Source organism: Lathyrus oleraceus, chromosome 6, assembly GCF_024323335.1.
Source record: "Lathyrus oleraceus cultivar Zhongwan6 chromosome 6, CAAS_Psat_ZW6_1.0, whole genome shotgun sequence".
Classification (NCBI taxonomy): domain Eukaryota; kingdom Viridiplantae; phylum Streptophyta; class Magnoliopsida; order Fabales; family Fabaceae; genus Lathyrus; species Lathyrus oleraceus.
Window position 1 is genome coordinate 270,348,472 of NC_066584.1, and position 12,507 is coordinate 270,360,978.

General features: G+C 34.3%; 1 protein-coding gene across 1 annotated transcript; it reads left to right on the forward strand.

Moving 5' to 3' along the window:
- Nucleotides 1-3,820: 3,820 nt before the first annotated feature.
- Nucleotides 3,821-11,714, forward strand: LOC127097767 (acylamino-acid-releasing enzyme). Its single transcript, XM_051036254.1, has 18 exons — nucleotides 3,821-4,006; nucleotides 4,096-4,259; nucleotides 4,351-4,660; nucleotides 5,911-6,132; nucleotides 6,216-6,431; nucleotides 6,524-6,592; nucleotides 7,004-7,142; nucleotides 7,316-7,467; nucleotides 7,565-7,647; nucleotides 7,739-7,860; nucleotides 7,955-8,033; nucleotides 8,540-8,717; nucleotides 10,265-10,325; nucleotides 10,476-10,598; nucleotides 10,782-10,979; nucleotides 11,113-11,181; nucleotides 11,271-11,347; nucleotides 11,429-11,714. The coding sequence occupies exons 1-18, from the start codon at nucleotides 3,864-3,866 to the stop codon at nucleotides 11,490-11,492; spliced, it is 2,469 nt and encodes an 822-aa protein (XP_050892211.1). The 5' UTR covers nucleotides 3,821-3,863; the 3' UTR covers nucleotides 11,493-11,714.
- The last annotated feature ends 793 nt before the right edge of the window (nucleotides 11,715-12,507 follow it).

Sequence of the window (12,507 nt, forward strand, 5' to 3'; positions counted from 1 at the left end):
TTTTGTGACCAACACAGGATCACCACTCCCAGATTCATCACCATAGAATCCGAGTTCCCCGCAAGGAACTAAGCCTCTCAACAAGCCCGGAGTCAACAACATCATTGGAACTCAGTCCGTTCATCACTAGGCATCGGCCTTTCATGAATGCATGCACATCAAACATGCATCATAATCAACATAGCAACAACAGCATCATATAGTCATGTCATCATCATCATTAATACATTTTTATCACAGGAGCATATCACATCATGCCACATAATCAAACACAGTATTAGCACACTCTACTAATATCTATACTACTCAAAACAACGGGAATCGATCCCTCGTATGTCATGCATCAGCTAAGTCACCTTGCTCAGCCGAAACAACTGACAACTGCACAACAACAGCCCAGGAAAACCACAAGTCTGCCCATACGCGTATGACCTATACCCATACGCGTATTGCCCAAATCCATACGCGTAATGCCCATCTCATACGCGTATGTTACGCGTATCACATACCCATACGCGTACCAACAGAGACCAATTTCACGTTCAAAACCTCATCTCTTCCACTCATACGCGTATGACATACCCCATACGCGTACCACATCCAGGGATACGCGTATCACACGCGTATGGCGCGTACCAGCGCCAAAACTCCCTTTCCTAAGCCCTCCCATACGCGTATTGCCTAGTGCCATACGCGTATGACCAGAATCCAGTTTTCCAGATCTGCTATGGGTTTTCTCTGCTACGAACCTGTCCAATTCAACCGTTCACAGTCCCAATTTCACACAAAATCACTCATATCACCTAACACGAATCATACCCTATTTTATCTCACAATTTCTAACACTATTGCATCTAATTCCTACGAATTTCCTTCGGTTAAAATCCCAATTTCGTTCATACAATATTCCATCATTTTCAGCATATTATTGTTTAATAAGGTTCAGACCCCTTACCTCTTTGGATTGAAGGAAGCTCTGAGCAATCTTTGGCCTTTTCCTCTTCCTTCTCTTTCTCTTCAGCGCTTCTCCCTTTTCTGACTCTGAGGCAAAATACGTGAAATTCAAACCCTTCAGTTATCTCCTTTGGCCTCTTTTACCCAATTCCACTTTTACCCTTCCACTCTTCATATTCCAATTATATTATTTGTTTAATCATTATTAAAATAATAATATCTATAATAATAATAATAATAATCCAATAATTCAACTTTATTTAATTAAATTAATAAAATACTATTAACTCAATCAAATAATTCTCTTATTTTAATCGGGGTGTTACACATTAAGGGCAACACAAGGTTTAAACTCGATCTTACATTTCTTAATCATATGACTTGGTTTTCTACAATTGAAGAAAGGGAAAACGCTAGTGTCATTTCTTTGTGGTGGTGGTTGTTGCTTATTAATTGGTGTAATTAGGGCTCTTGAAGGGTTCTCATTATTAATTCAGTTCACAACATTGTGGTTCTGATTCTTTAATTATTTTCCAAATGACTTTAGAACTACACCAAATTTCTTTTTATTGTTTGAAACAATCATGATTTTTTTCTCTTTGATCATGTTTCTAAGATTCTTCTTCAATTCGAAGATGAATAATCAGACTCTCAATTTAAAATTCTTTTATTTTGTAGCAAAGCATAATTTTAAAAACTTTTAAACTAGGGGCAATTTGTCAATAATAAATTTTTTTTAAAAATTTTTCATCTAAACATATACCTTCAATGATGTTCTCAAAATCAATATTTTAAAGTTCGTAACATTGAGTCTCCACAGACCTTTCATCTTTACCATTTGATACATGAGGTGGCGGCTAACAACATACTTCTTTTCTATAACTTCTACGTCATACTTCTTTTTCAGAGTCTCCTAATCATGTTTTATAGTATCACATTTATTGTACTAATCATACAGATCATCTGCGAGTCTATTCGAAATACGATTTTGTAAAGATTATAATTCTCTTTCCATATAGTAATTTCTTTCCTAAGCTGTAAATCATTTGTTGTAATCTATGCAACAAATTCAACTTGAACACTATTAAGTGTTCTATTTGAATCCCCAAATTTATTATCATTAGTTTGTTCGTTTAATCCAAAAGGCCAAAATGTTGGCAACCTTCTTTAAGGTTAGGAAATTTTCATTTTAGTCTGCCAACGTTTGAAGAGAAAAACCTCAAACTTGAATGGTTTGTCAGAGACAGCGGCCATAGTGTTACCAATAACTTCTTCGGTAGTATGGCAGTTTTTGAAGCATCTTAAAATTGTTGTTTTTGGATTTTGAAAATAGACACAAAAGAAGTTTCTGGGATGAGTCGCAAAACAGTTCACACTCTTTAAGACGTCTCGCGGCACTATCCAAAATTATGCAAAACAATCAAGCTAAAGTGTCACCTCCAGAATAAAACAACCCAATTCTATATTGTATGATTACTACTTGCACGGTAGATGATCGACCAATAAATACACCCTCTGATGGTGCAAATATCATTCGAATATGGTATAAATATCACTCGTAGTATCTAGTATAACGATCAGTCGCAATAATTTCTCAAACCAAGGATCATAAAGATTACTGACCTTAACATCGTGAACCTGAAATAGATAATTTTTCAAACTTAGTAATCAACTAGGGATATGGAACTATAAGTTTGTGATCAAGAAATTAACGAGCATTATTTCATATTTTTACTTAAGGAATTAAAGAGTTATCATGAAAAGGGGTGAGTTATCCACCAATTAATTAAGTATAACAATCAAGTTAATTTATCATAATTCTAGGAAATCACTTCAGGAGAATAAACGCAATTACCAACTATAACAATAAGTGGACTCGAAACAAAGCATGATCGCTTTCTAAAACTTGTATATATTATAATTTTTATTTGCGCAAATTGCTTTCACAAAATCATATAAAAATCTCCCAAAATTTATGTTTAAAAACACAATAATAAGCTTGTTAAAATGCTCAATCCATGGGAATCAATTTTTATTTTTATTACTCTGACACGATTAGTTTACTTGCTAGTTTTGTCTTCAATTTGCAAATTCCATTTTACACGAACACATCAAACATATCAAAATCGGTTGTTATTCAATCTGTGATGCCGGCGATAACCAACGAATATCACTTCCTCAAATCAATTATATTTTAAGATTACAACTATTCTTACCAAGGTTGCTTCACACAATATCATCCATTTTTTGTTAATAAATTGAGTTTCATTGACTAACCACATCAATTTGAAAAAAATACAAATAAGAGAATAATTTGATTCTAATTTTTATTAAATTAGAAAAAGGAGACAACTCCTTAATTTGTATATAGTTTTCTTCTTAGATTAAACTTAAAAATCAAACATAAAATATTTGTGATATGTGATTATAAATGCTCATGCTATTATATTACAAAGATAATAGAGAAGAAGTAAGTCAAGTCAAATTTTTTGATTATTTTAAAACATGTGCCTAGAGAAATAAGAAAGAAAGAAAGTAAGGGAAATGAAAGTGAATGAAAAGTAACATAATTTTTAAGTTGTTTGGTAGGAAAGTGAATAGAAAGTGGGAAGAAAGAAAAATAATCGTGTGCCTTTTGCTTTATGTCATTATTGAGATTAATTGGAAGAACATAATATTTAACATGTTCTTTATGATTCCTCTAGTACCAAATTGTGTGACAAGTTGTAACCCATAGAGTTGTCCAATCTTGATTACCGTTGCCAATGTCATGATTCATATTGAATTGAATTGAATTCACTATTGCAGGTATTATTGATTTAATAATAAAAAAATGATGTGATTCATGTAATAAAAAAAGAAAAGAAAATGATAAACCACGTGATACAAGATAGCTGCTGCCATTGCTAATGGGTTGTAGTAGCATCGCGTCAGCCGTGTCACCAACTGCTTTATCTCTATCGTCACCCCATTTTCCCCGAAACCCATTTTCTTATTTTCATTACTTACCATCTTCCACTTCATCAACAAAAACACCCATTTCTCTCCTCACGTAACCTTTCTCCTCACTCATCTCATTTTATTTTCTTCTTCTCTATTATTACACTCTTTTATTAACTTAATCTCAATAATCTTCACCAGAAAATTTTCAGCAATGGATAATCCAAAAAGCTCTCAACTCAAAGAATTTCCATTAGGAATAGACGAAGAAACAGAACAACAATACGCACTTCACTCTAACCTACTTCAACAATTCACCGCTATCTCTTCCATCGATAAGGCATGGATTTTCAAATCAGACACAGGTAAATCAAAATCCACTCTCCAATTTCAAATTTCAATAATCGCGTTTGCGATTTTTCAACTAAGTTGATTTTGTGGTTTTTGCGGTTAAAGATTCTTCGCAGGGAATGATGTTTTCTGTTAGTCAACCGAATCTTCTGGCTAACAAGAAACGGAAGTTAATTCTATCGTCTACGGTTACTAAACGGAATGACGGTTCCGTTAATTTACAGTGGGCTCCGTTTCCGGTCGAGGTGTCTGGAGTTTCCGCTATGGTTCCGTCACCTTCTGGTTCAAAGCTTTTGATTGTTCGAAATCCCGAGAGTGATGGTCCTTCTCGGTTCGAAATTTGGAGCAACTCTTATCTTGAAAAGGAGTTTCATATACCTCAATCCAAACATGGTTCTGTGTACACTGATGGATGGTAAATTATCATCTCATCACCACTTTGCTTGTCATTGTTGTTCGCAGAACTCAATTGATACGAATCTTCAGTATGCATCTATTTGGACATGCATTTGATATTGAGTTTTGATTCATTATGATGAATCCAAATTCATCATAATGTAGCCAGCCACTTATTTGTCAACTTTTTATGCCGGTTACTTTTCTTTTGTCATTTGATTTATGATTTGAATGATTTATTTGCAGCTTATAACATAAGTCTATGCATAAGCCATTTCTATGATAAAATGTCAACTAAAGATAAATTGTTTTCGTATAAGCTATAAGCTTTTTTCATAAGCCATCTTGGAGAGCTTATGTTATGAATATCAATTGAAAATAGTTTGTGAATGTGTCATAAGTTCTCCCGAACAGTCTCACAAGTGCTTATGACAGTAGATAAACTCAAATAGGTCGGTAACTATAAACTTATGGTTTTATTGGTAATGTATATTATGATTATTCATAACAAGATTCAGTTCATGATTCTGAAAATTGGTCTTCTAATTCAAGATTTGAATCTCGATTTCATAACCATGCAGGGAAGCACTTACACTTTGGAATAATAGTTATGCATGTGTCACATTTCCATGGCATAGCACTTATTTATTCTAAAATCTGTTATTTTTTCTGAACTTTTATATCAATTCAAATGTGCATATTACAATAAATAGATGCATACTAGCATTTTATTATATTTTCAATGATGCGTGCTACATTTTGAGTTTGGATTACTTGCATTAACTCAATCACTGCAGTCTTTGATCTGAATAGTTATATGCTAAGATTGGACGATTCATATTTTGAGTTTGTATTTTGGACCTGATTTACCGAAATCAAAACTTAGGCCGTTTTCTCTTGATTTAACGTTCCAGATCGTGTGACTGCAAAGACTTGCATTTTCATTTCAATTTTATTCTTATTTTGTTTGATTTACTATAGCCACTTCATGATATATAATTTTAAGAACTTGGTAGTGTTCTCATGCCCCATTGAGTTATTGTACCTCAAGTATTGTGTGGTTTTTCGTATTTTCAGCTGTTTTTCTTTTTTGTCTGTCAATCAGCTAATGTTTTTGGATACGGTTACTTTTTTATATTTTTCTTATAGTGTTTTTCATTTTAGTTGTTGAAGTAAGTTGCGACCTCTGCAGGATGTAATAGTATTAAAACGTTCATGCCGGCATGCATTAAAATTCAATAGCCGGTGTCTTGTTCTGTGATATTGTAGGTTTGAGGGAATCTCTTGGAACTTCGATGAAACTCTTATAGCATATGTCGCAGAAGAGCCTTCCCCGGCAAAGCCTACATTCAATGATCTGGGCTACAAGAAAAGTGGTTCTGATGACAAGGATTCTAGTAGCTGGAAAGGTCAAGGAGACTGGGAAGAGGATTGGGGAGAAACATATGCGGGAAAGAGGCAGCCTGCACTTTTTGTCATAAACATTGCTAGGTTCTGTATAGTTTATAATTTATATTCATTCAGTAGTAAATATTTTATTTATGAAAGTCCTAATTATAATAGTGATTTTACAGTGGAGAGGTACAGGCCGTCAAAGGAATCGACAAATCTTTGAGTGTTGGACAAGTTGTATGGGCTCCATCAAGTGAAGGCTCTGCTCAGTATTTGGTTTTTGTTGGCTGGTCATTTGAGACAAGAAAACTTGGTATTAAGTACTGCTATAACAGGCCTTGTTCAATATATGTTGTTAAAGCACCACATGAATCAAAAACCAATGAAAATGAGATCCAGTAAGTTACTTCAGTTTAATTTCTTTTTAAAAGTGATTCTGTTTTATTAAGTTTGGTTATTTGAGCTGAAGTATAAAGGTGTAATGATGCAGCTCAACTGAAAGTGCTCAGGCGCTTAACCTAACTCAAACCATAAGTAGTGCTTTCCTTCCACGGTTCAGGTAAGCTGATACTCACATTCTCAATGCGCATCAGAGTCAGATAATTTTTACCTCTTGTTTCATATATGCTGGAGCAACAACTTAGAGTTTGCTATAGTGTTATATTTTTGGTATGCATGTAATGTATTGACTTATGACGAGATGGTGGGGATGTTGGCTAATGATGAAGGGTTTACCATTTATATTTTAGAGACCATCTCTTTTAAAAGAGTTTAATGACTATTGTGCAAATACTTTGAAGAATATAAAAAATAACATTTGGTTGGTATTAATATTCCCTGAAATCATCACAAGCTTTCCTAAATGCTATTATCAATTTTCATCGCATGATCTGGTTCAACAAGTAATTAGTAATAGGTGTGGGAATATAATTTCTACAAATTTGATTTTAACACATGCATTTTCTACCAGCCCAGATGGAAAGTTTCTCGTCTTTTTATCTGCAAGAAGTTCAGTTGATTCTGGGGCCCATTCTGCTACAAATTCACTTCATAGAATTGATTGGCCCAAGGATATAAAATTCCATCAATCTGCAAAAGTCCATGATGTTGTAAGCTTTTTCTACAACCAGTTTAACTCTAGATTTATGATATATATTTTTTTAAAAAGCTGTAAAATGAGCATGGTCATTTTCATTATGTTTGTTCGCCACATGATGAGTGCTTAATTTTTTTTTGTCAAACTTAAAGTTATTTTGATATTTTTTGTACTACTTTTTTTAAGATACCAGTTGTGCTGTGTGCTGAGGATGATGGCTTTCCCGGGCTTTACTTTTCAACTATCCTTAGTGATCCATGGCTTTCTGATGGCCATACTTTGGTTATTCCCTCTGTCTGGCACAGCAGTCAAGTTTTACTGTCTGTCAATGTGTTGAGGTAAGGTAATGATAACAGTAGGATTGTTTTTATTATGTTTATGTAAACCGTTAACAAATCATCCTGACCAAGCTCTGCATATTTTCATCAAATACAGTGGACAAGTAAAGCGAATCACCCCCGCAGACTCAAATTTCTCGTGGAGTCTCCTTACGTTGCATGGGAACAATATTTTTGCCGGTAACATTAGATGCTCATTTTATCTTTGATCTGTAGTATATGTGTCTGATATGTGCGTTGCTTCAGTCTAAATTGTTCTAACTACATGCAGTTTCTAGCAGTCCAGTAGATGTTCCACAGGTCAAGTATGGAACCTTTGTTGAGAAGGAAGCTGGTAATAATGAATGGAGTTGGTCGGATGTATCAAATCCCATATATAAATTCTCTGAAAAGGTTTTGGTTAATCTTCCTTGGCATTATTTGTATGGATTATTTTTGTAAATAAAAACAATGCTGTGTTCTAAAAGTTCATTTGAATTTTCTGCAGGTAAGTTCTTTGTTATCCTCTCTTACGTTCAGTGTAATGAAGATCTCAGTCAAGGATGCTTCTCAGAACCCAACTAAAGGTATATGGCTTACTTCGGGTTTTTGGGCTAGATTAAATGCATAGGTGTATCTTAATGCAACTTTTATTTACTGATCAGTGATCACAACCAATTGTGAGATTAAACAGCCGATGGCATTTTGTGGGGCTTGGTATCTGTTGCTGTTGTGCAACAGAAACAACTAACCACCCAAGGAAGATCTCCACAAATTAATGTTTCTTGGATGTTTACAGTTGTGTAGTTTTTACTGCCCTTCAGCAAGTAAATGTTCTGTTGCATGAAGATGAAAGATATAAGCTTGTATAATGAAGAATGATAAACTTGTATAAAACTGATTACGTTTTTTGTATATACATAGCATGCTTATGTATGGGTACACTTGCAAGAATAAACAGTAAACATAGAACTATTGTTGAAGTTAGTTAGATAATCTTGATCATGTCTGGTATTATAATATTGGTTGCTGAGTTATACTCAAAATTTTCCTGAAAATTTGATTTTCAATTTCATGCCAATTTCAATTTCAGGCTCTTGTAAACCCTATGAAGCTATATTTGTGTCATCAAAAACTAAGAAAACTGACACATGTGATCCATTAATCGTGGTCCTTCATGGGGGACCACACACTGTCGCTTTGTCAAGCTTTTCAAAGTCACAGGCTTTTCTTGCTTCAATTGGATATAGCTTGTTGATTGTCAACTACAGGTAAATAATGTCCCCCTCAGTGCCTGAGAATTTAAAATTCATAATTAGTTTGATGTGTTGAATCATATTCCTGTTCATATTTACTTAGTGTTTGATCAAGAAATGGATTCCTAGTCTCATAGTGATACTGGTGTAGATAGATAGATGCTTGGAGATTTGTAGTGATTCTTAGGTCACACCACATATAACTTACATATCAAAGGAAATAACCTTATATTGCCTATAAACTTGCAATACATCATTAATAATTATTATGTATGCTCTTATGCACTTGAGACCAAATAAAAAACCGGACACTAGAGGGGTTTTCGGATTTCCATTGGGATTTATCAAGATAGATGGTATCTCTGCTCATTGAAAAAGTTGGATGTTGGAAAACGTATTTGCATGACGACACCACAGAAGGACCAAGAATCCAAATCCTGTAAACTAATGGACAAAAAGAATAGTCCAGAATACCAAAAGAGCCTAAAGTTCCTTATCATTTAAGTTGGTGAGGCTCTAGTAGAAATCTCTATAGCCATTTTCCCGCCAAAGCAATCTCTATTATTTTGATCTTATTATTTGAAGTCTCTGAGAAATCCTAACCATAGTGTGGGGCAGCTTTAGAAATATCTATCGGGGATTCTGGGCTTTGGCATTATGCTGTAAAGCCATACAGCTTCAATGATGATTTTGATATGGAAAGTTATATCATGATATTTAGTACTTTTTAGCACAGCTCTCAAGGCATGAAATAATCTGCTTTTTGTTTACATGAAGTACTATATATTCAACATATATTTTTTCTTTGCACTAGATCATTTACCTCCTTTTAAGCTTCATATTTCCCCAATAAAATGGTTTATAAATATTTAATACTATACCACTGTGGTAGTTCTCAGAATAGTTCTCAGAATGTGTGGTTGGGCCTAACTCAACCCTATAAAATCGGTTAGTAGGGTGAGGATTGTCCCCACTTATAAGCACATGTTCAGGCCTTATATTGTCCGATGTGAGACTCTTAATACACCTGCTCACACCTAGTACTCGACAACTGGAGCGTGGAAATAAATGGTGGGTGGCCCGATAGTGAAAACCTGATAGCAGGTGGCCCACCGGATCTTAAACCAGACTCTGATACCATCTCAGAATGTGTGGTTGGGCCTAACTCAACCCTACAAAACCGATTAGTAGGGTGAGGATTGTCCTTATATTGTCCGATGTGAGATTCTTAACAGTAGTAAAAGAGGACAATCCGAGAAATGATTTGATTAGATTGATATATTGCGGTTCAATACATCAAGTTTATTGCCCCTATCTGTAATAATTAAGAGATAAAAGTTCTAGCAATGGGACTACAGCTAGTATTTTATTTTAACGAGTTTGTTATATCATCATATACTAAATGTATTTCTCTAGGAAAGAATGATATTGCCAACGCCTTTACTTCCATAGCCAGTATGAATCCCACAATGCATGAAGCCTCTTTTAGATGTCCTACCATAGTTGAACAACTGTCTAGGACTAGTGCTTCTACAAGTTTCTTACTTGACAATGTTTCTCAGAGGTTCACTGGGATTTGGCGAGGAAGCCTTACAATCTCTTCCGGGGAAAATTGGATCTCAGGTACTTAGTTGTTTTTCTTTCTGATTTCTAAATTTTCATGCTTATGTGTTATATATCTACTGCAGCTCTCTTTCTAAGCAAGCTAAAAAATTATTGTATGGCCTTATTTTTCTATGAAGATGGATCTTGATCTTAATTTGTCATATGCAGGATGTCAATGATGTACTCAATGCTATTGATCATGTCATAGACTTGGGACTTGCCAGTCCATCAAAGATTGCGGTACTTGGTGGTTCACATGGTGGCTTTCTCACAACCCACTTGATTGGCCAGGTCCGCAGATACTGACTTTTAAAATCTGATACATTTCGAATAGAATTCTTTTATCTAGTCATTTTTGCAAGTTTAACCTGTAACTTTTTGTGACTATGTACTCAAAGTTTGGGCTCACAAATTTATTATGAGTTTTGTTTTAGCATTGTTTAGAATTTTATAATGTCTTTCTGATTGCTATAGGCTCCGGAGAAGTTTGCTGCAGCCGCCGCCAGAAATCCTGTTTGTAACCTTGCTCTGATGGTTGGTACAACTGATATTCCTGATTGGTGCTTTGTCGAGACCTATGGAACCAATGGGAGGGATAGGATTACTGAAGCACCTTCAGCAGAGGATCTGAGTCTATTTTATAGCAAGTCTCCTATTGCACACATCTCAAAGGTCTGTACATTCAACTGGTCTCAAATTTAAAGAGTTCAGCATTCCGAAACCTGCTGTTATTATAAAACAGTATTTATAATATTTCATACTTGTTAAATCCTGGCATTACAAATTTATATTTTGATGTTTGCAGGTAAAAACACCAACAATTTTTCTATTAGGTGCCCAAGATCTTCGCGTCCCAATTTCAACTGGACTGCAAGTAAGATTTTAATCCTCAATTTAAGAGCTGCATTACCTTTTATACTAAGAACCTTGTGATGGAGAAAACCATATTGTTCAAATATGTAGTATGCTCGGGCTTTAAAGGAGAAAGAAGTACCGGTTAAAGTCATCGTGTTTCCAAACGATGTTCATGGAATTGAAAGGTACACAAATCTTACATAGAAATCTATTATGTTTAAATAGAGTTGTAATTGATAAAATAGTTTGGTTTAACTTATGTACAGACCACAATCCGACTTTGAAAGCTTCCTTAGCATTGCTGCGTGGTTCAACAAGTACTGCAAATGAGTGACATTTTCAGACACCGGCATTAAATCACATGATTTCCTGGATATTCTTGTGTAACTGTATTATGTTTCAGACTGTGTTTTAAATATGAATATGATAGTGGAGCGAACTGTATTTGTCATATGGGCTTTCTTGATCTTTCAATGAAAATAACATTTATAAAGTAGAACATGACACTGAATATTAGAATATGAATAATATTCTATTTTGTTTTTCTTTTCATCGGCACATTTCTTAAAGATCATGTCAACAGAGGATTGTTTTGTAGTATGTTGATCCTCCAATTCAACCAATGCTATTTAAGTAGGAGGCACAGCACAACAATTCTAACCGACAATTGGAAGGTCAGTGGTTGAAGAATTCTTGAATTCAGAGAATGACAAGTCTGATTATGAATGGTAATTTTTGATTAATTGCAACTTTAATTCCTAATGATTTAGCTATATGAGTACATTCATTCCATAGATCTTCTAAATCAATTGTTTTTGATACCAACGAGGCCCTAAGCTCTCAGGAGGGAGAACTGCAAGCAATTAGGATGAGAAGATATACATATTTGCTAGCAGAACATGTCCCACATCGTGTGGGTTTTATTTATTTTGAACGTATACTTACAACACTGAATATAAACTCGAAGTTTAAAGAGATGTGCTTCAAGCCCAACAATTTGTTTTTAAAATATGTACTAATTAATTTTCATATAGATTTTTAAAAAAACCTAATTATAAAATATTAAATAATAATTTATTTATAAAATGACTTGGATAATGAAAAATAAATAAATATCATTCCACATCATCAAAACATCCACAAGTATTAATTTTTTTTTACATCAAAATTAAGGATGGAGATTAAAACCGGTTAAAAATAAAACATGAGGATTGATTTTGTGAGTAAGGAATATAATAGGGAGATTTTTTTCCTTGTTACTCTCCAATTAAACCTGACACCCCCATTGCATAAGAAAAGATAACATTGCCTTTGCAAAATTATTTCACTCATTTTCAAAATTTAC